Source organism: Ciona intestinalis, chromosome 12 (genome assembly GCF_000224145.3).
Source record: "Ciona intestinalis chromosome 12, KH, whole genome shotgun sequence".
In the NCBI taxonomy this organism is placed as follows: domain Eukaryota; kingdom Metazoa; phylum Chordata; class Ascidiacea; order Phlebobranchia; family Cionidae; genus Ciona; species Ciona intestinalis.
In genome coordinates, this window is record NC_020177.2 from 3,315,031 (window position 1) to 3,340,815 (window position 25,785).

At 38.6% G+C, this 25,785-nt stretch overlaps 4 protein-coding genes across 4 annotated transcripts; 1 reads left to right on the plus strand and 3 right to left on the minus strand.

Annotated features, from left to right (window-relative positions):
- Positions 1-4,908: 4,908 nt before the first annotated feature.
- On the minus strand, positions 4,909-18,442 carry LOC100180283 (1-acyl-sn-glycerol-3-phosphate acyltransferase delta-like). Its single transcript, XM_018814526.2, has 11 exons — positions 17,991-18,442; positions 17,567-17,736; positions 17,184-17,345; positions 16,821-16,974; positions 15,869-15,971; positions 15,360-15,435; positions 15,100-15,197; positions 14,913-15,037; positions 6,501-6,746; positions 5,978-6,085; positions 4,909-5,736 (listed from the first exon to the last, which is right to left on the minus strand). The coding sequence occupies exons 1-11, from the start codon at positions 18,157-18,159 to the stop codon at positions 5,408-5,410; spliced, it is 1,740 nt and encodes a 579-aa protein (XP_018670071.2). The 5' UTR covers positions 18,160-18,442; the 3' UTR covers positions 4,909-5,407.
- Positions 11,024-14,086, plus strand: fhl1/2/3 (Fhl1/2/3 protein). Its single transcript, NM_001078239.1, is given in 6 exon segments — positions 11,024-11,206; positions 11,326-11,415; positions 12,343-12,517; positions 12,741-12,910; positions 13,357-13,543; positions 13,785-14,086. Coding segments are annotated over 6 exon segments (855 nt in total). The 5' UTR covers positions 11,024-11,119; the 3' UTR covers positions 13,931-14,086.
- A 1,234-nt stretch (positions 18,443-19,676) lies between the features above and the next one.
- LOC100175650 (1-acyl-sn-glycerol-3-phosphate acyltransferase gamma-like) lies at positions 19,677-22,590 on the minus strand. Its single transcript, XM_002129795.4, has 8 exons — positions 22,161-22,590; positions 21,160-21,329; positions 20,779-20,940; positions 20,546-20,699; positions 20,313-20,491; positions 20,151-20,257; positions 19,964-20,088; positions 19,677-19,908 (listed from the first exon to the last, which is right to left on the minus strand). Exons 1-8 carry the CDS (start codon positions 22,330-22,332, stop codon positions 19,856-19,858), a joined length of 1,122 nt encoding a protein of 373 aa, XP_002129831.1. The 5' UTR covers positions 22,333-22,590; the 3' UTR covers positions 19,677-19,855.
- A 276-nt stretch (positions 22,591-22,866) lies between these two features.
- Positions 22,867-25,504, minus strand: LOC101242363. Its single transcript, XM_004226689.4, has 4 exons — positions 25,122-25,504; positions 24,498-24,643; positions 24,207-24,291; positions 22,867-23,734 (listed from the first exon to the last, which is right to left on the minus strand). Exons 1-4 carry the CDS (start codon positions 25,165-25,167, stop codon positions 23,625-23,627), a joined length of 387 nt encoding a protein of 128 aa, XP_004226737.1. The 5' UTR covers positions 25,168-25,504; the 3' UTR covers positions 22,867-23,624.
- Between the last annotated feature and the right edge of the window lie 281 nt (positions 25,505-25,785).

The window sequence follows — 25,785 nt, forward strand, 5'->3', positions numbered from 1 at the left end:
GAACACAACTCCTGCCAAAAGCAACGCTCCGTCGCATTAACATAACGTCATATTTTCGCATTTTAATTAATGAGCGCCATATTACATATTGGGGGTAAATCTGATAAGCATCTTTGTTAAAGGAGTAAAGCATACAAAAAAGTTAACTACTGGAATAGACTTTTGTGGATGGCTCTAGGTTAAAATAACCAACAAGAGATATCGATATATAGGGAAATATCTGAGTGTATATAGAATGGTACTTACCACATTCGTAGAACAACAGGTCGTCTATATGGGCATCCCCCTTACTGTCTGTAATGTCTTTTACTAAAATTTCAACCTGAAAACTGTGACCGGTTTGCAAATTTAGCAGCGCAGTAGCTGTCTCCCAGTTGTCGCTCACGTGACCATGTCTTGACCAATGAGAGACGCTCAAACCATCCTCTGTACCATCGTCATAAATTAAGTTCACCTCGAGCCTGGGAGCCTATAATAACAAAACAAGTTTAAATATTCACAAACCTATCAATTATAAACGACGCCAGTTGTTCGTTTACTGTAGCACTGAGGAGTGTAAAAGTTTAATAGTGTTTTTCTTAACAATAAAGAAACAATATTTACCCAGACACCCCGCAATAGATAGAGGAAAGACATAACGCAGGAACAGTTGCTATTGGCAACCACTTTGGGACTTCTGAGATAATGCTCTGAGTTGGTATTTCCGAGCCCATCAAATCGAAGAATGTAGCCACGACCTAAGTACAACCTTGGTTAATTAAAATAGCAGGGCACACGAAACATTCATATCGTGTAGTAAAATATGACCTCGTAGCTCGTAATATTTGACTGCTGGCGGTCTATGCGAATATAGAACCATAGGCCTACAATATAGAACCATAGGCCTATAGGCCTAGTTAACGAATAAATGTAATTTATTTTACTTATTCGCATTACGAAGCAACGACAGTCGTTATAACAGAGCTGTTGCCCACTGCTGTGCTTTGTGAGGTAAACCGGTGTCGTAGTTCAATGGTTGAAGCTCGCCTGCCTCCACCTCAGAGGAAACAGATTCAAAAATCTACGTTGCTACCATTTTTGTGTATGGTTGTGCAAGACGACTAATTCTCTTCTATTCTTGTCCATGCCTTGTTCTAAAAGTGCTGCTCAAACTCTTACCCTCCAAATGTTCTAGTGTTGCTCCGTGTCTATCGTCAATCACGTCTCCAGAATTTTCCCCAACCCACGAGTTAAATTCAGGGTATGCAATATCCCCATATGGTGAAAATGACGTCCAGGTACAATATGTGAACGAATTGTTGGAGTCTTGGAACCGGCAATCCAATTCGTGCGACTGATTTTTGACTGCAAATTAAAAAGTTGCATGTTTTTAATAGTTTGGAGCTTATAATGGGATTATTATTAAGTAGTAAACAAAGAACATTTACAGGAGTAGCAACCGTATTCCCGAGGCTCTAAAAGAGCGTATAATAGGCCGTCCTTAACTTTTAATGGATAATACAGACAGCTAACTATTACTTGTTTATTCCAGGTAAAAGGCGCCAATTTCTTAAATTGCAGAAGAGGCCACGTTCATGATGACGTCATTCGTTTTGCAGAAATTAGGAAAATACGGTATACGCGCTAAAACACGATTAAGCTATACTTTCCATGGCAGGAGTGACAATAACGGCGACTATTAAAGTTAGCCAAAACTGCTGCCTATCGTTCATGCGTTTGTGAAACTGGCAAAATCAGGTGTCGTATTAATTTTACAAGCAAGCACTAACGTCTGCAGATGGCTGTTAAAGCAGTTAATTAAATCCAAAAGACATCCGCCACGCAAAAACATTAAACCGCAATGTATGTGTTTTTTGTTTTATTTTAATCGGTCGTTGTATAACCCCAAGATTTTGTATTTGCAAAGGCGCTAGCCATGTACTTGTCGCAAGCTGTTTCAAGTATAAAACTAACGTATATGTTCACTTCTAGTTAAAGTTTTAATAAACAGTCTCCATCACCGTAAACGACTATTCAGTTTGATTTCTCTTGAATTGCTGATAATGAGAGTATCAAACCATAATATGACGTCAATATTGGAAGCATCAAATGCTATTATGACGCAAATAATCAACGTGTGAATCGCTACTATGTCGTAACAAAGCATTATGTGTGATTGAGAAAAACATTACGAAAAATGATCATTGTTAAGTCAATCGAGGGCGTGATAACTGAGTACGTTGAATTGAATTCGTTCCTTAACCCGGGGTAAAATATAGTTCTTTGTTTTATCGTATAGTATGGTGGGGGAAGATGGGACACCTTTTCATTCTGTTTTCTCGTCGCATTTGGTAGTAAACAAAGAACATTTAAAGAATATAAAACCGTATTTCCAAGACTCCTATAGGCCGTTGTAAAATGTTTAAAACCTGTTCAGGACATTTGGATATCACGTGTTAAAGGTGTCCCATCTCCCCCCATCCTACTATAATAACATTTTATTATTTTGTTTAATAAAAAGTATAAATACTATTTGAAAAGAACAAGGCCATGAGGAGGACCCTTCGGCTGGAGCACTGATTGAGAGATTCTGTTTTAAATTAAGGTAATATAACAAGCTGGGCAAAAACAATATCTCGCTGTAAACAAAGTCTAACGATTGAGCATCACCCCGAGTCAGAGTGGTTGAATGCTGCAATCGATCAGAAGTTCTCCTTATACGGGTTATAGCTTTCTGTGGCAGAAAGGAATTCAATCGCCCACAAATCGCTTACCGGTTAAATTGCACTGGTCGTGTTTTAATTCAAGTGACATTTTGTCGATAGCGACCAAAGCTTTAGTTGGATAAGGGTGCACGAAATCCACGTTGTTGTAGCAGAGGTAACCTGTACAGCTTGCGTTCACGGGCGTGAAACCTTCTAACACGACCTGAAAAAAAAGGCATATATATTAGGGTGGGGAGGCGGGACACTTTTATCACATAATATTCAAGTATTCTGATTGTGTTTTAAACAATTTGCGATGGTCTATGCGAGTCATGAGGATACGGTTTATAATCCTTTGAATGTTCTTTGTGTCCCAGCTTCTCCCGACCTATATTTAGATGTTTGTACAGTACTACGTGGCCATAATGCAAACTAACAAACAAGCATGACTTGTACATAATAATCAGTGTTCGCGATCAGGAGTCCTAAACAACGCTGCTTACGTACGAAGCTGATACGTACACGTTGTTATTGTTGTGTTTGTTAATACAACGATGTCGTCTTAACCGGTATTAAATACAGTCACAGCAGAAACAATAAATGACTTTTTGCTCGTTTGACCTCGTCAGCTTATTTGACTACACGAAATGCGGTATGTCTCATGTGTAGGGGAACAAAAAGTTATTTCGTAATGATTCGCATGCCCTGACGTGTTCTATGTAATCTATTACATCAAAACGCAGTGCCCGGAAAGCTAAAATTACAAAAATTCCGAGTCATTTGCAATCACGAGTTATTAGGTCATCTTCGTCTATGCGTTATGTGCTTCCCAACAAAACACATAGCGAATTATAAAATACCAGAAACGCATCAATTGGTAAGTCATCCGAACCCTATTAAAATCAAGTGCTGGCGTTGTGAGAGAACAAACTATGTGGAAAAAGTTCCACGAAATGAGAGCGCCTACAGTACACAAGGCCTATCGGCCCATATGCTTGATTTCCTCAAGAGTTCTGCGAAATTATGGCCACTTCTCACAGTAACAGTGCCTGTATAGGCCTACAGTGGAAATCAGACCAATCGCGAAGTAGTCGTTCGGACTGCTTTGGGAAATCGTTAACAGGTGAAACTATTTGTGGAATTACCAGACTGTGCCACTAATGACCTGTGCTTTAAATTGTTATGAACAAATATAGATTTTTCCCATTTAAACTAGAATAATTGGCTACTTTTCCAGGCGGCTTTGTCGAATTTAACAAAGTCATTAACAAACAAAAGCCCAAACAATGTACATTCGTTCGAATAACTCCTTTCAGCAAAATTTAATAAGTTATGTACAAACACTCATTGTTAAATGCCCATGTAACAGCACTGTACCAGTGTTTTTGAATTTGTAAGAAGCTAATGTAATAACACATTTTGTATGTTGTAACGTTTTCGCAAGAGTATTACTGGAGCATTAATGTGACATGCGTTACCCAAGCAAAACGTTTTTGAACCTTTAATGTGAAAAGCCCGCGCCCGGAACGTTGTATTTATAACTGACAGTTATATGATGCTAATTGTAAAGTCATAAACAATAGTCAGTAAGTGTTTACTATGCTTATACTTCGTCTGGCTGCAAAATTTCTGTTGACTTCTGTTGTACAATACACATATAGACTGGATATAAGCGCATATTACATTCGATGTGAATGAAACACAGATTCTCTGGTCGGTTTCATTACAAACGTGAAAGCCTATATGTATAGTAGGGTTGGAGAAGATAGGACACCTTTAGCACATAATAAATAAACATCCTGAACCTGTTTTAAACAATTAACAATTTATATTTCTTTAATTTTCTGTGTTTATACAAACAAATGGGACAAGAAAATAGAACAAAAGGTCTTCCCCCACCCTACTGTATGATATGGTTTTTCATCTCAGAAGTTTCGGTTTAAAAATTAAAGCCATCTTTAGTCTTTATTCTCTAAGTAAGAAACAGGATATGCTATCATCCGAATATGATCCGTATATAGGTATAAATGAATATATGTAACAAATTTATCCGTACGGGTTGAGCAACCACAGTAGTCATAACACGGGTGTTCTGTTTTAGACACGATATACCCCGTGTCCGCCTAAAAGTCACCACATATGTAACAATTTGGATGACCATTTTTTTTAAAGGAGAGTAATGTCTTTAGAGAGAAAAAAATGTCATTAAAATAAACTTACGTGAAAAGTTTCGAAGTTGGTTGGTATCGCAAGTTGAAAAGACTCGAATTTCCAATGGATCGTCGTCTTCAAACCTTTGATCTCTAAAAGGTACTCCGATTGTGACGTCACAGTCCGAATATCGCGTATCGAGCGGATGACGTAGGCGCGTAAAAAGCTACCGTCGCATTTTATGGCGTACCACAGCGATAGGATTAAGTGACTTACTCCGCCTTGCATTTTGGGCGATATGACGTAAGCACGTTTGTCTACGTCATCAGGCGTCATCAGAAGAAACCACGTGGCATGGGGGTTCTGTGAAGGCGCCCCCTGCGACATGCATGAGTCAGCTTCGGAGCGAACGAACTCCCCGTTGTCTATTTCGCCCACGTTCCACCACCTACAGTCTACTGATGTACTGTTGTGTATCTCGACAGTGCAGACGTCTTTTTTGCCGAGGCCCACGTATGCAAAATAAGGTCGTGACGTGGGCGGTCGGGGGACTATGGCCAACATCTGGTACTTCACGCACCCGGTCTTTTGAACCCCACAGTGGCCGAGGAACCACCGAGTTCGATCTTCGAATTCGAGACGACGATAACTCGTAAAGATGAGTGACTAGATAAAAACTGCATGTCTTCTGTATATCCATAATGACACTGGTCCTCTGACATCACAATGGGCTTGGTGACGTTGCCATCTACTAGAAACGCCCGCAGTTTTGAAGCAGAAGCGAAACTGCAAGACAGCTGCAGTGAACATACCTGGGGTGACAGCTTATATGGTGGAGACACAACGATTGAGCTAAAGCTGTGGATTTCCTTGGGTATGTATGTGAGACTCCGGTTCCAATCTGTGTGAAGTTAAAGACAGGTAAACCGAGTTCAAACTAGACATAAAAGCACGAGGTGTGTGAAACAGAACACCCGTGTAATTGAGACTGTCCTTGCCCCACCATGGGAGTAAGAAATGCTACATGTATTCATAACCGAAAGCGCACTAACAAGAGTTACTACATACGATGCAATTGCTCTTTATCCTGCTGGACAAAAATGACTTTAAACCTTTACATTGTAACTATCGTTGCTCTATACCTTGTGATACGTTGTAAAATACCGTCCACGCACCCACTGTTTCAGAAACGCACCCTTCTGATACTTGGAGCGTCCCAGAACAGCTCACGTGACCGTTGGCTGTAGAATCTGTGATAGTGGAATATATATACATGGAATAAGATAGGAAACCGAAACTCATATTTCCTAATCGTTTTTTTAACTATTAACAACGCTGTTTTAGAGTGGCGGGAATCGGTTGTTTAATTCTGTAAATATTTTTAGTTTATTACCAAGTGGGACGAGAAAGGATAATGAAAACATGTCCCATATTACCCCAGCCTACTATAGATAGGGAAAAAATTAAGGGGAATTGTGTATTTTGTTTATATGTATTGTTTATATAGGGAATTTTGGGATATATGTGTTTGTTTATATAGGGAATTTTGGGAAATAATCGGCTAAGGCCACAAAAATCTCAGGTGCCAAGGGGTGACACGATATAGGATCTCAACAGAGTATAATAAAACATAATGGGTTACTCGGTTTGTCTATGTAAACTCACCTATTGGGACCGTCTTAAAAACTTCGCACTCATCATTTGTTAAACTGGATGACATCGGGTGTTCTGACGACGTCATTACTATCACGATCACGATGGTAGCCGTGACCAGAGCGGCCAACAAAATCAAGAACAAAAGTACATTTCTGGAGGGTAGTGACGTCATGAACGTTCTCCTGTTGGTCTGTGACGTAGTTCGTTTTCCCACGGATGATGACGTAGACAGCAGAGGTCGTCCGCTCACTGACTCTGCAAAAATGAGAATTTAATGAAAACATTAGACGGATAATGTGCCTGGCAGTTGTCCTAAAGATGCGTCACGTCTCGGGGTGCCTAAACTCGGCTGTGACGTCACAATTACAATACACGTGACAGAGCTAAGGCTCCAAGTGTTAATAAAAGATTTGATTGGCGATTGCTTAGAATTTTGGAGTAATCTCAACGCCTACGTACACAATCAACAGATTGACAAATACTGCTGGTGGTAACAATTGATTAAACCAGCAGTAAAATCACTATAGGGACATATGGGCGGTGTATTATTCGCACTTCTCTTTAGTATAGCTATCGGTTACAGTGTTGTTACACGAGCATATGCCGACAAACACAATATTCATTTCACGCCACTTTCAAAGCCTAAGTAACTTAATACCCAATTATAAACTAAAGATACTGAAACGGAATTAACAAACCAAAACGACCTCTGCAATACAGGGTATACTGCTACACGTAGTAATTGCTGCCTGTGGTTTTGAACAACACCCTGGGATTACCTCTGGTCGCTGTTTGCTGATGTGTTCCGTTAGTTATAAAGACGCTCGTCTGTAACTGTTGGTCTGCCATCTTGTTCAGGGTTTAACTAAGAATATGTCCATCAGTTTAGTGGAATTACTGCAGCACTTACATGCACGATTTTTCTGAAAAGCTAAAACAGAATGTTCCTTGAATACAACTTTTACCTTACTGTACCTCGACTACGCACTGAGTCCGCTTGAATTTTGCTGTCGCCTTGTAAAACGATAAGCGTTGAATCACGCCTGCTCCCGAATAACTTCCTACCAAACAAAACAACCGCCTTCTGCGCGCTGTAGCTCGCACGGCGCCGACACATCAACTGAAAAAGTGGCGACGAGTTCTAGAACCAAGGGTGCAGCGTGCGCGTTGGGCTGGTACCTCATAAATGCGTGCGCCTTTCCCTTTGCCTGTGTTTACTATGCCGCGAGGTTAGATGGGGGCCTGTCAGGCTCTGACATTCGGCAGATTAAATAATTCTAATCAGCAATTGCAGAATCGATCGTCCCCAATGAAATAAAATCTATCTTTCGATTTGAAAACCGAGCATTCGCTATTTCGAATCGGCGGAAGCGTGTGTGTGACGTCACAGTCACCATGAATTGACCGGTGTTACGTCACATGGGTCACCACACGAAAGATGACGTCACGAAGTGGGAGAAACTAGTGCGAACATTGTCTCACAAACTAATCGATTGCGAAACTCGCGAATGTTACGATTGTCGTGCTTTATGACGTCACAGCACAAGTCTAAGGGCGCACGGTCGTCGCTGTGGGAGCCATTTCTACGTGTGTCGCTTTTAATCAGGTCCTGCCCGTGGTAAAGTTAACTACGAAAGTGGAAAATGCTGTAATCAACACAATATACGGGTGGCGACCCTGATGGGCCAGGTCGATGCAGAAATTATTCACAACTCAAGTGATTTGATTGTGAATCGATTGATTTAGGTTTGAGTTGCTTCAATCGAATGGATGACGTGTGGACAAGTGCCAATTTACCCCATCTATTATTCAAAGGCGCACTGACGCTTGGACATCGCATCAATATATTTGAAAACAAAATCCGCTCACATGTACGGCCGAGTTGGCGCCTTAACAACGATTAAATGTGAACAGCGATCGCGCTAGTTGACGACATTATTGACACGGTTTCGCCGGGCCGCGATATTTGAACCTGACGTAACGCCCTTCTATAATTCATGCGTTGTCGGTGCTTCTAGTTGACCGGGCGGCACAGAGAAATAAAACGGCTTACCGCAAATCTATTGCTGGAAACAGATCCTATATATTATGCTGTATATCGTTTTTTACCTGAGCGCGTTTGGCGATTGTAAAAAGCATTTGAAACGTAATGGGCCGGAAATCGGAGTTGGCTGCTAAGGTGTGCGCTGTGTTTGGTCTAACGGTGTTTTGCAAGCTGCTGCATTTGGCAGGAAACTGCATTACTCGACTTCGGAAGTGTTTGATTTCAAATCACGCTGCTAAGACGACTTGGAACGTTAAATGAAGCCAAACACGAAATGCAGGTAGCAGAAGTGCGTTCTACAATGTACATATCTAAACCCTACAAAACTCTACATTAGTAATACAAATGCCAAAAGAGACCAACTGTCTATCAGCCAAAAGATAGCGCCAGACGCAGGCATATTTCTCATTGACATCACCGTGCGGTAAATTTAGACATCAATTATGTCGTTAGACGGCGCCAGAGTTGGCGGGTATATAAAGTTCCAAATTCGCATTGTCTTTATGTTTATGCTTCGTCTTGTTTTAAAGTAGAAACTGTTTACACACCTACAGACAAAACAGGAACAACCTTGTAGTACAACCGTATCCAGTTTTGTGATTTGACTGTTTACTATATTAATCAGTTAAACTAAAAGTTCCAAAGTACAAAAAATAACCGCAGTGGCAACGGTTTTATGCATTAAAATCGTGTGATTCGGTTAGAGTAATAAATTGGCACTAGTTCGTTTAAATTAGCTATTTAAAGACCGTATCACTACTGCCCACGCGGTAATCAAAGCGTTATATACCCAGTAATTGGCAGTCGCAGAATGCAGGATATGACGTAGGCAGCAGATAAACAAATAGAAATGATGTCATAGATTTCGCTTGAATTTAGTCGGACATTATAGTATTGCTATCACTTGCAATGCGTTCCGGTAGACCAGTACAACATTCCAATACAGGGTATATTAGTATGCGTCGAAGGATAAAATATTAATTCCGTTTTGTTTTGGTTGTCTAGGGGTTAAGGTTAAGTTCAAGTTAGGCCTCAACGGATACCGTTAAGTTTTCTTCAGTGTTCGATGAGGCGTGACCGCCGTAAATGCGTCTTCTGTGCTCGGTAGACCGTAGCAAGTTGTGGTATCGCCAAGTTAGTACATATGCTCTGGGTATGCGTAGAACTGTGTTATTGTGTGGGTAGGGTGCGGTGAATAGGTTAATACGTGTTTATAGAACTGAGATACCATTCTGGCGTTGTAATATTACACGTTATTTATTAGGTTGTGTATTGATTTAGCTGGTGTCAGAATATTATGTGTTTGCCGTCTGGTTAAGTGATTTTAGCGCTATGAATAGGTTAAACAGATTTCTAATGCGATTCAGACGTGCATTTCTCGTTAGCGCGCGTACGTGACGTAATTATGGTTGCTTGTTGACGTGAATGGTCTGTGTGACGTCGTTCATTGTAGAACTGACACCAGGAAGCGTGCAACGCGTATTCGAGACTTGACTCTGCCAAGTTTGGCTGTATGGAAGTTGTTAATGGATGCCCAGGACGTAATATACAATGGTCCTTTATTATAGCCTTAAAAAGAACAATGCCTGTCTTCAGTACGCTTGTTATAGCCTGGGGATAGGCAATGTTGGATTATAAGCCACAGGAGTTCAGGCGAAAAGAAATTCTTAGGGAATCAATTTGTTTTGACAGGGATCTACATGTAACAGTGCTTTCTGTTTGTGTTTTCACGTTTAAAGCGACGCGCAGTTGGCTGTTCGATCGTAAAGCGATTTGTTTGACCACTAAACTCAACAAAGGTCGTGATTTGCTGTCGAGCTGCTGTAACCTAGCGATTATTGTGACGTAATAAGCCATATTTGCAGATCTTTAAGCGCAGGATTCCGGGCGTCACGTGATGGGCGAGGAAAATGACTTCCTAAGTATAAGTTTAATAAAGGAATTATTTATAGGAGGTGTCAGGAAAGGGCAGCGGAAGGTCTATTTCAACTACAGTTGTTATAACTTGGAACTGATTGACGTTAATGGCAGCCCGATTAGATTATACCGTGACTGATTAGGCGAAATTGAAGCACTTTCATACATGCAGCTGATGTGTTTTGCCGAGTGTTTATTGCGAGTTGACAGACAATTTATTCTATAGGATATGACAGGGTACGAAGAACTCCAAATGTTGTTTCCGCTGGTTTGAATGGGAATGGCTGTTTCGTTTACAGTCTGTTTACAGTACGCTTCTCTGACGTATGGCTACGCAAACAGGGCGTTGTTTGGTAGTTAATAAACATGGTAAACGAATGTTGTGACATCTAGGTCAGGATGTTTTTGAGCTTTGACTGACAGGATATTTTCTCCTGTCAATTTTTAATTCGGAAATGTGTTTCGCCGCCTTTCTTTCCTCATGGGGCTACCTCAAAGGGGATTGTATTAATACACGACAAATACTCGAAGCTTACACGGCTGTGATGTAACCCTGCTGTCTATTTAGGGACAGTGACGAAAATATAACGTAGGTCTGGTCGTCTGGATTGCCACACCGTACACACAGCTTGAACGAGAAACAACGAAGAGATAATCAACTGCTGCAATGAGTGTAAAACTAAAGCAAAGTTCGGGCAGTCCAGAATGCTCAAAATGCGTGGTCTCTCTTATGGGAAGACAGTACCTGATGCAGGTGGGACTATTTTGATGCGATTATTGCAGGTTGTTCTAGTATTGCTTGTTTTTTTTATTGTGACGTTATTGGTGTTGTATTGTGACGTCATTAATCTGGTATTGTGACGTCATTTTCAGGGCTCGAGAAAGTTTTGCGTCGCTTGCTATGAAAGTTTGTATTGCAATACATGCCAAGGATGCAAGTCAATCATTTCTGCTGAATCAAGGGTAAGTCTATTGCCAATTTATTGAGGCTATGCACCTGTATACCTAGACCAAAAAGGCGACATTAAATAAAATCTATTACACTTTGTATGGTGTATAGTTACGGGAATATGCAGTAAATATGCATATGCATTAAATGTACCCACTTCAGTGTATTTAATAAAGTTTAATTTGACCTTGCGTGGTGGGTAATGGGTCAGACGCTGCATTCCAAGTCTCGTGTGTTTAAAACTTTAAATAGATATGACCGAATTTTCAATTTACGTTTTCTCACCGTTGTTGGCATTGTTGAATAATAAGCATATTTGGCAATTTTATAGATATTTATTAATTTAAATGATTTGATAGTTATCCCAGCAGCTGATCACCAAAATAAAGGGCTCCCTTGAGCATACTAGAGGTTCACCGGGCCCCTGCTTGCAATTGTAAAACGTTAATTAGATTAGATCGAGCGATGCTAAACGACGGTTTACACAGATTAGTAGGGGCTATAAATAAGACAGCGTGGGGCAATGCGGTTCTGTGGCGCCTACTCGTCTAATGTAGCCCATAGCCCACGATTGGCCTTGGTCTAGGGTTTTCATTAGCTTTAAATATAAATGGAATTTCCGTATCTCATTAGGAATCAAAGAGATAGCGCGTGTGATGTAGCCTGATAGGTAATATCTGTATTAACGCCTTGCACTTTTGCTGACACTATGTTGAAACATTGCTACCGAATAATAACTGAACAATGAGATTTAAACTGCTGTTATCCCTTCGAAAAAAATCGAATTGGATCAAATTTTGCAAAAGTTTTGCAGAGCGGCAATACCTATTATTTCGCCTTTTTTAATTTCAGAATTTCATTTTTCACAAGACCGTGTTTTGAATGTTTTGTTTTTCATTTTTTTCTATTGGTAAATCAGGTCAAAACTGAGTTTTTTCCAGGACATTTCCTACAAAGATTTGCATTTCCATGACACTTGCTTTACTTGCACTGGGTGTGCCAAGTCGTTGGCAAATGAAAGTTTTATTCATAAAGAAGGGAAATTCATCTGCGCCAAGTGTTATGAAGACAAGTTCTCACCGAAATGCACAACCTGCAAAAAGGCTTTCAAACCAGGTATTTCTAAGTTTGAAAACTCTTTCGGGATAGTTAAAGCTCATTGAATTCTTGCAAAAACAACTAAATTTGGACCTTTAATTGCACTCATTTCTTTGCACAACTAGCATTGTTTAATACCGCACGTTCTTGCTTTTAAAATGAGCCAAAAAATTGTACGAAACTTTAGGTAACTAGCCTAATTGCAAACAAAGAGACTTTTATAGCTTCGGTTTTATTTTAGGCATCAAGAGAATGGAATATCAGGGTAAAAGTTATCACGAGAAATGCTTCTGCTGTTGCTCCTGTGGTGAAGCTATTGGTCAGAAAAGTTTTGTTAAGAAAGAAGATGGTATATTCTGCAAGAAGTGCTTCGAGTTAAAGCTGGCTAACAAGTGTGGAAAATGCAACAAGGTTTGGTATATACTCTTATTGTAATGTATTCGAATATACCAAACGGTTTCATTGGGCCAGAATTGCTGGAGTCGCCAGGCTGTCTCGTCATTAATCGGTCGCATATAGTGGTTTCGCTATGGCCCCCTGAATACCTTAAATTGTCAAAGCTTAACTGCTAACACATTGTAGTTTTACCAGCGTTCTGAAAATTACGAAAGCTTAAAAATACCTTAGACAGCACGAGCAGAAAAAGTTGTTTTAGAAAATATCTTTGTTTTGTTGTTCCAATATTTTCAAAACAATTGTTTAAATGGCCGCAGTGCTCGCTGTTATAGCAGTATATATTTCAGTGGGGGTTAAAATAATAAAACAGTCTCCTCTACTTCTCATATAAGGCCATATACAGGGCTATGAACTTTAGCCAATTATTACGCGATAAAGAAACTATATGACGTCTAATTTAGATCATAAAAACAAGTGGTGTAGCGTACAAAGAGAAGACTTTTCACGAGGCTTGCTTTCTTTGCGAGGGTTGTAAGAAAACGTTGGCCCATGAGCAGTTCGTGACACACGAAGATGCGCCATACTGTGTTGACTGTCACGTGGATTTGTTTTCAAAGAAGTGCCACAAGTGCAGCAAGCCGATTTCAGGTAATTGTTCAAAAACTATATAGTAGGGTGATGGAACACCTTTAACACATAATCCAATTACCCTGAACAATTAACAACGGTCTATGGGAGTCGTTTGAATACGGTTTTAAAATTCTTAAGATGTTTTTTTGTTTACTACTAAAAAATAAGTTGGGAAACAGAATACCCGTGTTATTTATATAACAATCGCCGTTGCCCCGCCACGCCAGAATAAATCAATTCCCTTTATTTTCTATGTCAGGTTTTGGAGAATCGAAAATGATTGTTTTCGAAGATAACCAATGGCACGTGGAGTGCTTCTTGTGCCACATGTGCAAGTCGCCGCTGGAGGGCGAGGGCTTCATCATGCACGAGGGCGACACCTACTGCACAGAGTGCGAGGTGTAAGATTTCCATGTAAAGATGCACGAAACTATTGCAGGCACTATAACGTAATGCAGTTCATTGAACGGCTGTATAATATATATATAGCAACACATTAAGCATTACCGCATGCATTGCTTGTATTTATTATTGCGCAACAGAATAACATATGCTCATTTATTCGCTCATTGTAATTATAGTACCAGGACGACCGATACAAACATGTTAATAAGGGGAAATGTATTATTTTTTAAGCAAAGTGAACCGTATCTGGGGTCCTGGGTTCAAATCCAGGTCAGGGGTTTATTTTTACCCAGTGTTTCAGTGTTAGTGAAGTTAAAATTGCTTTTGATTTTTATTGCACGTTGAAAGATGTAGTAACTATAGTTGTGTAACGATGGGTATTATATTGTACTAAAGTGACGTCACAATTACTTTTATCCACATTTCAAGAATTTCCGTTTCTTGATTTTTAATTGGTTCATTCGCTTTGCACGCGTCCAATAAAAATGCTTAAAGTTCAGAGCGGACAAAATTTGTCTGCTGCGTCATTTCGTTTTAGCTGAGTCAGCTCCGTAAGATGACTTCGCAGTTCCCGAATCGAGAATTAGGTTCATCGTAACAAAAACTGATAAAAAAACAGAAAAATTTATATAACCATGTGGTTTGAGTTTGTAACGTAACTGTTATATTATAATTTAAAAGCTGAAAAGATGACAAAATAAATATCTACGCCAGAGTTTTTTTACGGTACGTACGCCAACTTCATAAATACTCAATGCCGATCCCTTTAACAACGCTCTTTTATGGTCGTGAAGATGCGGTAATATAAAAGTGTAAATATTTTTTGTTTAGTATACCAAATGAGTCGATAAAAGAGAAAAAACAAGTCCCATCTTACCCCTACATACCACTGGGAAAATATCAGAGCCGGTTGTGTTGGATCGTTTTAAACGCGCTAAAATATATTGACAAAAAATAACAAGACTCAAAAACATTAACTTACTTGTTGCAATAATTGTGACTGTAAAAATAATTTGTAGCCAAGTCCCAGTAAAAAGGCCGAGAAGAATGAAATACAATAAAGGAACGATTTGTAAAAATGACCAAGCCAGGCCAACGTAGAACGCACTGCGAGTAAAAGTTTTAGATTTGTGTATGGTAAGAAATTTGAATGAAAAAATACGACTTACATGCGACTTTTATGCAGTTTTTTCGTAACGTAACCTTCTAGTATCGTAGTATTGATTGGAAATGCATTATTTTTCTGATGGAACTCAACAAAATCATCCTATCAACAAAGTAAAAAGTTATATTACATATTATTGCTAAAGCACTAGAGATTACTACGTAACGAAGTATTTCTGTTCTTTGTCGTCATCATATTTATAAATGACAGCCACCGTATGGTACATTCGTATTGGAAGATATCCAAGGTCGAATTAGACCTAACCTTTTCCTTGAATACATTGTGTACGAACTCTGAACAGGCCAGTTCATCTGCGGGTATGCATTCCATGGGTATTCGCCTGTGGGAATATAATGAATGAATGAATGAATGCAGCTTATTTATCATCACATGGCGGTGCAACGACAGTGGTATTCAACAGTGTTTTGTTTCACACACCGCGTTCCGCTTTAGAGCTACCACATGTAGAAGGACGGGGAAAATGGAATACTTTTAGCACAAAATATCTAATTGTCCTGATCGTGTTTTAAACAAATAAAAACGGTCTGTGTGAGTCGTAAGGATATAGTTTTATAATGCTTTGAATGTTCTTTGTTTACTTCTAAATGGGACGAGAAAATAGAGTTTAAATGTGTTCCATCTTCCCCACACCACTGTATAACTTTGTGGGATTTTTTTGGGAAAATTGTTTTCCTTTTTTAAATGTATGGCTTACAATTTGGTTATAGCTTTAATGGCGTAATGCTAGGGTTAATTGATGACGTCATTCATACCGGATGATGATGTCAGCATGGTATGAGCCTCCGCTGACGTAATCAACTAGCGTAGGATTCTGCTGGTCTCGAAAACATAACGTTGCATCGTACACTGCAGGTACTTGAGAAATATTAAACAAATTTTAGTTTTGGAACAAATTTTAAGTGGATTACAACATATAGGTTACGAATGAAATCCAATCTCAAAGAGGAAAGTTTATTTTTTATTCGAAACAGTTTTAGATATATAGTAGTGAGGGGTAATAAGGGACATAGTTTCATTCACAGTCTGATTTTGGTAGTAAACAAAAATAGTTTTAGATTTATATAACCGTAGCCTGCGATTCTTAAAAAAAGAAACGGTATACCATCTTATAACCCACAGTACTATATACAAGTAAGCAAGTGTAATTTTCTCTTTGTAACAAGTATTATTTTAAGTATCCTATGTGCGCCTAGCCCCATAGGCTATATGCAAATAGGTACTTCTTAACAGTGTTAGTTTAACCTCCATCAAAATCGAGCAACTCAATTTTACAACAGGGCGATTTACTGCTGTACAAACTTGCAATCATACCTAAATCATCATGTTGTTTGTTAAACTTTGGCCTTTATTTGGTAGTATATATCGACAATTTAGCTTCGTCAGCGTGAGTTATCACTGCTGTCAAATCAAAACAGCTTTGCGCACTTTTTGTGTTATCGTTTTATAATTTCTTCCATTTTTTGGCCTAAATACCAGATCTCAGGCGTGCCTTTATTGGTGAAAGACAGGAATTATAACTGGCGTCAAATCAGCACAATTTTGGGCAATTTAAGTATTCTCGTTTCTATGTCTCCCATTTTTAGAAATCAGCACAATTTTGGGCAATTTAAGTATTCTCGTTTCTATGTCTCCCATTTTTAGGTCTATATCCCATGTTTTAAGACGTGTCTCGCTGAAGGACATTAAGCATATAAAATATAGTACCGGTGTCTCTTAGTCCTTGCGTCATGAGCGCAAATCCTTTTGTCCTGGGAACAAGATGGTGTTTTAAAGGTTCGAGTCCGTTTTCCAGTGCGTACTTAACTCCAAGTCTATGTTTTTCTGTTGTGAAGCGAGTGCCCTCAAGAAACGTAAGAAGCTGTGTTTTGAATCACATTGTTTTGTTAACGGTCAAGACCCGGCTAAAATATTCAAAATACTTATTATAAACGTTATATAAAAGTATATAGTTGGAAACACTTGTCGTTTTGCGACCGATTATTTTTCTATTCGCTGCACCAATAAAAACCTTTGCTATCGTTTTCGAAGGGTTAAATAAAATTTTATTTTGCCCTTATAAGTCCTTACCCAAAATTTTGAAGTAATGCTCGAAAATAATTCGAAACTTTTTTTGAAAATCGGTCGGTCAGCTTCTAAATTTCTTCTGATAAGAACGAAATCGTTGAACCAAAACGCCCAACCGACGATGGGAATGTACATTAGGCTTTTTTTGGCGACTGCTTTTATTTGCTGTGTTTAGGAGAAAAACAAAGAACATAAAGAATTATAAAACCGTCACAAGTCACAACTCCCATAGAACGCTGTAATTTGTTAAAACACTTTTTGTTTTAATCAGGATATTTGAAAATTATGTGCTAAATGTGTCCCGTCTTTCCCACCCTACTATATGTACCAGTGTGTATTTAAAGAAGATTCAAGTAACAGCTGTCAAAACAAAATTGCTCTCTGACCTGCATAACTCCGAAACAGTTTGCCACAACCCACGTGATAACCCAATCCAATTGACATTTGTGATTCAACAAAACGATGGCGTTTTCCTTTCCAAACTTGGCCGCGTCGTCTGGGTGTGACGTCACAGAGACCTCAATGTCAGACCACCACTGAGCGATCGCAGGAATTACTGAGGGAAATGTAAAGTTAGTACACAAATGTCTTTACAAGTTAAAACTTCACCAAAACATATGTGTATTTATATCTTTAAACGACAGTGGCTACGGATAAAAACTACTCGAGTGAATCTAAAGTGTCAAATAAAAGTTGTAAAGTCACACATCAAACTATGGCAGTGAGCCAAATCCGGCCTAAATTCTAAGTCCTCAAGAACCTTACCAATATAGAATAAAATACACGTAAAAACCAATGGTTTCCACTTACGTATCCAATGTAGATACGTCAATTTAGCAACGATCTCTCTTTTTTGATGACGTAATCCTAGCCAGCCCAATGGTGACGTCATCAGTTGTAGAACGTTGACTGCCATTCCGGTGGTTATGAAAACATAGGCTAGTAGAAATTTACCGCAAACGCTACGCTTAAAACCCATGCTACCTAATCTGTTTATTATCTGTCGAGTAAATACCTGGTAACTGGTTGTACGACATCAGTTTAAACACCCCCCGGTTGCTCTGCATACACTATTATTATCCTATTTAGCAAGAAACCCGACACACGCAGTAACAGCCGTGGAATGGAAACATATGATAACATCAATAATTGATGTACTGTACCACAAAGTCACCATCGGAAAATCTACCAATCAATTGACTGAATCTATCGATTAGTGCTTTCGTTCATGCTTACTCAGATAGAGTGTTATTTCGAAGCTATTTTTCTTTCTTAATTAAACTCACACTGAACTGTGTCCTCTTAACTCTCGCTGTTACATTTCTCACTGAACAAAAGACGTTTCGCACTCCTGCTGAGCTGTCGGGCGTTTAGAATAGGATTTCGAAGTAGCTGATTTGAATCTCACAGCATGCCGGTACCGCTTAATAGCACTAATGTAATTAAACACTACTGTGCTATGCTTTGACGTTGCGACACGATTAATGTATGCTGTTACGTGCGGAACTTCGTCATTAAAACAAGGTAAACAAAAACGCGTTTTTTTTTATAGTAAGCAACAAGAAACCACAGCGAAAACGGATCAATAAAAAGTTCCAAACGACTGCGCGAAACGTCTTTTCAGCTCTTTCAATTGGAACCTACTTAAACATCCTTATGACGAAACAATGGTTTGCGTTCGAAATCAATGACCTCTCGACGCGCTTGCACTCTTTTACGCATGACTGATCAAGCGCAGCATGCACTTTCGACGACAAATACATCTAATGAGACGAAAATTTGGAGTACCGACTCCTGGTAATATACAAAATTCATAAGACTAACGCTAGCACACTGTCTCCACCAAACCTTGGTAATCAATGGTGTTAAATTTCAACCTAAACCTTATGGGAATAAAACAAAACTAACCACAAACTAAAGCGAAATTGATCATCTTTTCTTTGCGCAAAGACTAGGGAATTTAAATGCTAAAAAATATGATCTTATAAAACAGCATTAAACTTTTTTAACTACTAAGAATACAGGAATAACTAATATTTCATTCGCCTATGTTATGTTGCCATTGCTTTTTTGTCATTGAATTCCGAGCAATCGGGGTCAACGGCCTCAAGTAGATACGTCACACACGCGAGCAAAGGGGTGACAACTAAACGGCTCACGAGCGCCCACTGACGGAAGACAATGTTGTACTTTGAGGTAAGATGAACACAACTACAAAATGTACCATATTTTCTGATTGTGTTTTAAACAAATAAACAACGTTCTTTATGATCGCGGCGCTACTGTTATATAATTCTGTAAATATTCTTTGTTTTCTACCAAATGGGTTAAGAAATAAAACGGTATCATCTCCCATATTACCCCGCTCTACTATATGACAAAAGTGACTGTAAAAAATGCAAATGACATCCAACAAGATTAGGAATGCAAGTTCTATAGCTCTCTTTATAGCGGTTAAACATCAGTTACCAGCAAAGCTTTGACGACACAAATTCCTAAACTACATTTCGCGCATCTTTTTGTAAGCACACAAAAGATATAACCTTTACAATAGCACTTAATTGTCAATCTAAAACACTCGCAACAGTTTTAAACAGAATGATTTTATGCAGCACGAAATTGTTGTAGCGTACAATTATACGGACGCGAATATTAAAAGTAAATTGCAACACTGATTATGACGTCTTTGGTTTTCCAGCTTCCATCATAAAGTAGAACATACCTGTAACTGTGACGTCACGAGAATGATTATTACGTCACATTAGAAAAAATATTTGAGTTACCTAATGTAGCGACTGCAGTGATGACGCCGATTTGAAACCAAGACCCAAACAATAGCGTGGTTATGACGTAATAAAAAAGAGACAATAACGTGAGAGAGATCCACATAGCTAGGGTCAGGTTTGTCCTGTAACAATAGCGATCTTGTTTGTTATTGCGACGTTACGCATATACATAACAATAGTATACTTCGTGTTCGGAGTAATTTTTCTCATCACGTGGCCTTTATAAAATGGGGATTTCCAATCGCTACGGTGAAATTCCCCTCCAAATTTGTGGTACTCGCACACTCGATCCTGATCAAAATAATGACGTTAGCAAAAATTAAAACAAAATTATGACGTGATTTACCTTTTCGTGGTAAATGTCATGCACGTAGTTGGAGGACTCAGTTTCGTCATCGGGTAATTCCCCGAGGGGAATTCGCCGGATAATAAAGTCGGCTCGGCTAGACTCTCCATTTACCATACCTGCTAACGTGGGGTCCGTCCGTGCACGAAAACATACCGTAGCGTCATAAAGTGCAGCCGCTGGATTAAAATAACGTAAAGCAAGTGCAAAATTAACACATACATGTCACGCACCTCTAGCTTTAAGGCCCTGTGTCATCAGATTAAAGCCTTTCGTGCGTGGTACAAGGTGGTACTTAAACGGTTTCATGCCGTTTTCTTCAGCGTACTTTACCCCTAGCTTGTACTTTTCCGGTGTCCAGCGCGTGCCCTCACAGAAAATTAACATCTACCGAGAAAAGGCGAAAATTAGGCCAAAACAACGAGGTATAGGGTTCGAGACGTATATAGTTAGTTTAGACGCATACCCAAAAGTCCTGAGCAAAAGTGCATAGGTTTCTAAATCCGGAGTCGAGCGCTGCCCGATCTTTTTCCAGTTTCCGTTTGAGGAAAATATATTCCGCGAACCAAAAACTCCAGCCTAGCATAGGTATATAACCGAGCGACCGTTTCACAATGCATTTGGCGTTCTAAAAAACATATTGTGACGTCGTTAGACACAAAGAAATGTTTTACTACAACTGAAAAAAGAAAATAAAAACACGATATCGCAGTGTGTTGATATTATGTAAATGAAATCAACTATTTTGTGTTTTTCCTACGGTTTTAGTGTTAACGTACGAGTGGTACGACCAAAGTCGTTTTATACAACATACTGTAATAACATAATTGCAGATAATACAGCTTACCCCTAATATATTGCAATAATCTGACACGATCCAGCTCACTATCCAATCAAGCTGGCCTTTATGGTTCATAATACAGATGGCTGTTTCATGCCCGAATTTTTCAAAATCATCGGGCGTGGCGTGCATGTACACCTCTACGCCCGCCCACCATTGTGCCAGTCCAGGTATCACTATAACATAACATATAGAAAAGTGGGGTAAGATGGGAGATGATATCAGTCACTTTTTAGACATGTGTCTTCCCGTTTGTAGTAAACAAAAAATATTAACAGAATTATATGACCGTATCCTCACGACTCTTAAAGAGCGTTGTTAAGTGTTCAATTCTTTATTTATATCTTTAAAAACGGTAACGAACTTCGTACTAATAAGAAAGGGAATCAACAGCAAGAATAAAAGGTGTGTCAGTTAAAATCGTGGGTGTTGTCCCAAGTCAAAGACGTACTTGTTTGAATATAAAGCAGAATAATAGGCAAGACAAACAATAAGCATGACAACGCAATTTCAGCAATGTCACAGATCAAAGGTCATAATTTGACCTTTAAGAAAAAACGCGCGCTTTCGTTACCTAACAGTAGACAATAACAAATGTATGTAGCCAATACACGATTTAGTCGGTAGGAGTAATACTATAGCTAGTAAGACGTAAAATTTCGGTCTTAAAATGTTTCTTAGGCCGCACTGATACGCGGTTTATAGTTTTTAATTTAAAAAAAATCGGGTTTTAATGTCAAAAGACAACTTTAAAGTAGGCGAAAAAGTGCTGCGTCATTTTGACAGGTCACCAAGCTATAGTAACACGACCAACACCCAAATAAACGTAGCAGAAAACACTAGAACAGACCATTAACAACACATGGTATGTGCATTACAACGTTAATAAGGATATCCGCATAGCGGCATGGGTCAGATAGGATAACGGAAATAGGTTTTCCTATTACAAAATAACGCATCTATTTTTAACACAGAGATAAATAATTTAAAATTAATTAGTTACTTACAGCACCAATGCAAACGGTTGAGTTCCAATATTAGTTCTCTGTATTTGTCTCTGTAGCCCAAATACCACAATGGTAGAACTAAAAACTGCAATAGATTGACCACCAATCCACTGCTCAGAAATATATAAGCTAACAGAATATGCACAATGAAATTCGACTGAAAAGTGCTCATGGTGTCTGCGGATACAACAATATAGAACTGCTAAGTACAATATCTGACATAGGGCGCTCAAATGGCGACTGTACTATCGATCACAGAATGGCTAATCTGCTTTTACCAGTGTACGATCACTTTAAAACGACTTTACCAAATCACTCGTCTGTGTCCTTGCTTTCTACGCCCTGCCCTTTACGATCAATAAACGGATTAGGATTCGTAAAGTGCATTCGCAAATTAAAGCTTGAACTGGAATGGCATGGACAAATACACCTCCACTAACACTGCAGACTTTGCCCTGTAGCGTTACAGACTGGCTTTCTTGGTCGACGACGTCATAACAGAAAGGAAAAAGGGAAGCCGGGGTAACTCGAGGTCAAATTAAGACTAGCGCGACCGTCCGACCTTTACTATAGCATAGGATTGGACTATGTACCTTGTTTGCTTGCGGTATACGTGCTAGTGACAACAACCAGTAATATATGTAAAGTTTATGTTAGATATATCTCGTTGCTACGACTAAGCTACACAAATATTTCGTTAGTGTACGGTTAATCGGTTGTACTGAACGTACAGTTTAAAGTTGGCTTTACTGTATTGATTAAGTTTTAAATTATACCACGCAATATGCATACATTTTGTTGTTTAAAAATTGCGCGGCTATAACTAGTGACGTCATCAAACTGCCTCATTACTGCGTCATTTTGCTGTCATCAAATTTACATGTCTTCATGTATTATTTACAAACTTAATCATTCGTGTTCACGAAATGAAATAGACAAATATTGTCATCAAAACTAGCTGAAATGCCACATTCAGTGCCAGCATGGATGCATCGTTGCACAAATGACAAACCTATTGTAGCCGTTACAGTTTAAAAAATACCGGCATTTTCATCTACAAACAGAATATTTCGCGTATTGTTGCCCGGAGGTTTCTATAAAGTGCAGTTAACGCTGTTCACAACAAAATCATTTTAGAGTTTTTTTTACAGAGATAAAACTTTGAACGACTTAATACCAATATATATGTGTATTTACAAGACAATGAAAAAATGCATTATCGTATTGCGGGCATACATAATTGAAGTACAGGGAAAGACGGGACACTTTTATAATTCTATTTTCTCGTCCCATTTGGTAGTAAACAAAAACATTCAAAAAATTCTAAAACTACTATATATAAACATACCCGTCATTTGTAGGAACATAACGATCTATAATGCGATAATACAAGATTCATACATTAAAACAAATATAATTTGTACGTCAGCGCAAATACCGTTCATTTTTTTACAGACACTAGTTTTATTTTGTGAGTAAAGCGCTGGAAGATGAGAGAATGACAACCCAACCGATCATCAAAGCGGAAAGAAATCTCAAATCTACGTGCGGCTTAGTGGCACTGTTGCACAAATCTATAGGCACAGAAAAAATAAAGTAAAAATGACACACAAAATAGTGAACTGCTCCATATTAAAAAATATAATTAGTAAGAGTAAGCGTAAGCCCTAAACTTACGATATAAATCTTTACGTTTAATATACCGCGCCGTTATCGATGTTTATATTATACTAATTGGTAAAGTCACTGTGTAATAAGATCTGTAACTTAAAGTCATAAAAAACGGAAACATTTATAACTAGGTTAATTAACGTGACAAGCAAAAAAACGTCTTTCGAAATATATACTATGGTGGGGGAAGATGGGACACCTTTTCATTCTATTTTCTCGTCCAATTTGGTAGTGGACAAGGACAATGCAAAGAAATATATAACCGTGTCCTTATGACTCCCACAAACCGGTGTTAATTGTTTAAAACACGATCAAGATATTTGGATATTATGAGCTAAAGGTGTCCCATCTTGCCCCACCATACTATATGTATACCTGTACTGCAAGAATGGGAGCACGCAGTTATGATTACATTCAAGCATGTATTCAACTGTTGACTTCCGCATCTACGTTCAACTGTCTAAAATTTAAAAAAAGAGTGCAAGGTCTTACTGCAGAGACTTTACAGTAGTTGTTCCAACCCAGTAGTTACTGGAATATATAAACTGTCGGCAATGCAAAAATAAATAACTAAACAATCGCCCACAAAGTTACGTATGGTAGCTCGGGAACGATTTTAAATAACCGCCGTTTTCTATCGACGGCGGCTTTCTATTTTGCCTATACCTCTAAGCTTCCGGTTTTTAATGTTATCTTTACGCAATGACTTTGGTTGTTCGCACAAGTTAGAGCATATCTGTTTGTGGTCGGTTTCAAACACTCTTGATCCGAAGGGAAAGAACTGGAACAGTTGTAACACTTCAGAGCATCTCCTAGTAATAAATAAAAAAGTGAAAGCGGAAATATTTTTATTTTGCTTAAACGATATAGTCACCAATGATCGTTTTGAATTTATTGCTGTCAGGCATAAACAAAACAACAAAAAACAATCACCCATAAAAAAAGTTACATATAGTGGGGTGGGCGAAGTTAGGACACCTTTTTACTCTATTTTCTCGTACTAATTGGTATAGTAAACAAAGAAAAAATAAATAATCGTACAACTTTATCCACACGACTTTTACAGACCATTGTTAATTGTTTAAAGCGCGATCTGAATATTTGCATTTTAAGTACTAAAGGTGTCTCATCTTACCCCACCCTACAATATATGATAACCTGAAGCATGCGCGCTGTACATGAAACAAGCCGCTAGTGTTCTAACTATTAATTGCCCCTCTACATGAGAATAAATAAATGTCATTTATTTTCATTCATTTAAACTAGATCTTTATAAAACATCGTACTTACCTACGGAAATTAAAGACAAAGCAAGAAACAATATTTTCAAGAACATTTTAAATTAATAGTTAAAACTTCTACTGGGAGATCTAAATACTACTGTAGAATAATGCAGTAATCTATATTCTAAGTTTTATATGCTCAAACGTACAGCAAAACCGGGCAAATATATAAACGGTGACACATTTCGATTTCCCTTTCCGTTATTGCGAATTTATGATCAATTTTAGACTGACGAATTTTAAGCATTTTCTGGTGTCGCACGCTAAATATTTAAATTGGTAAATATAAAGACATGACCACCATTTATTATAGCGTATATATTAGGGTAGCGAAGATGAGACACCTTTTCGAAAGTAAACAAAGATCATTCAAGAAATTATAAAACCGTATCCTCGTATACCACGTTGTTGATTGTTTAAAACATTATCAGTTTAAACACGATCAGTATATTTGGATATTAAGGGCTAGAGGTGTCCCGTCTTCGCCCACCATGTACCATAGGTTAAATTATTTTTATCTCTATCGAATACCTAATAACTAAAACCGTCTCGAAAGTTGTTTTTTCGTGGTTGGGCTCTCGTGAATCTGAAATAGGTTGAATTAATTTTTGCGTGGCGGGGCAACTACAGTTGTCATAACACGTACGTTAAGTTTCATAAACCATTTGCTA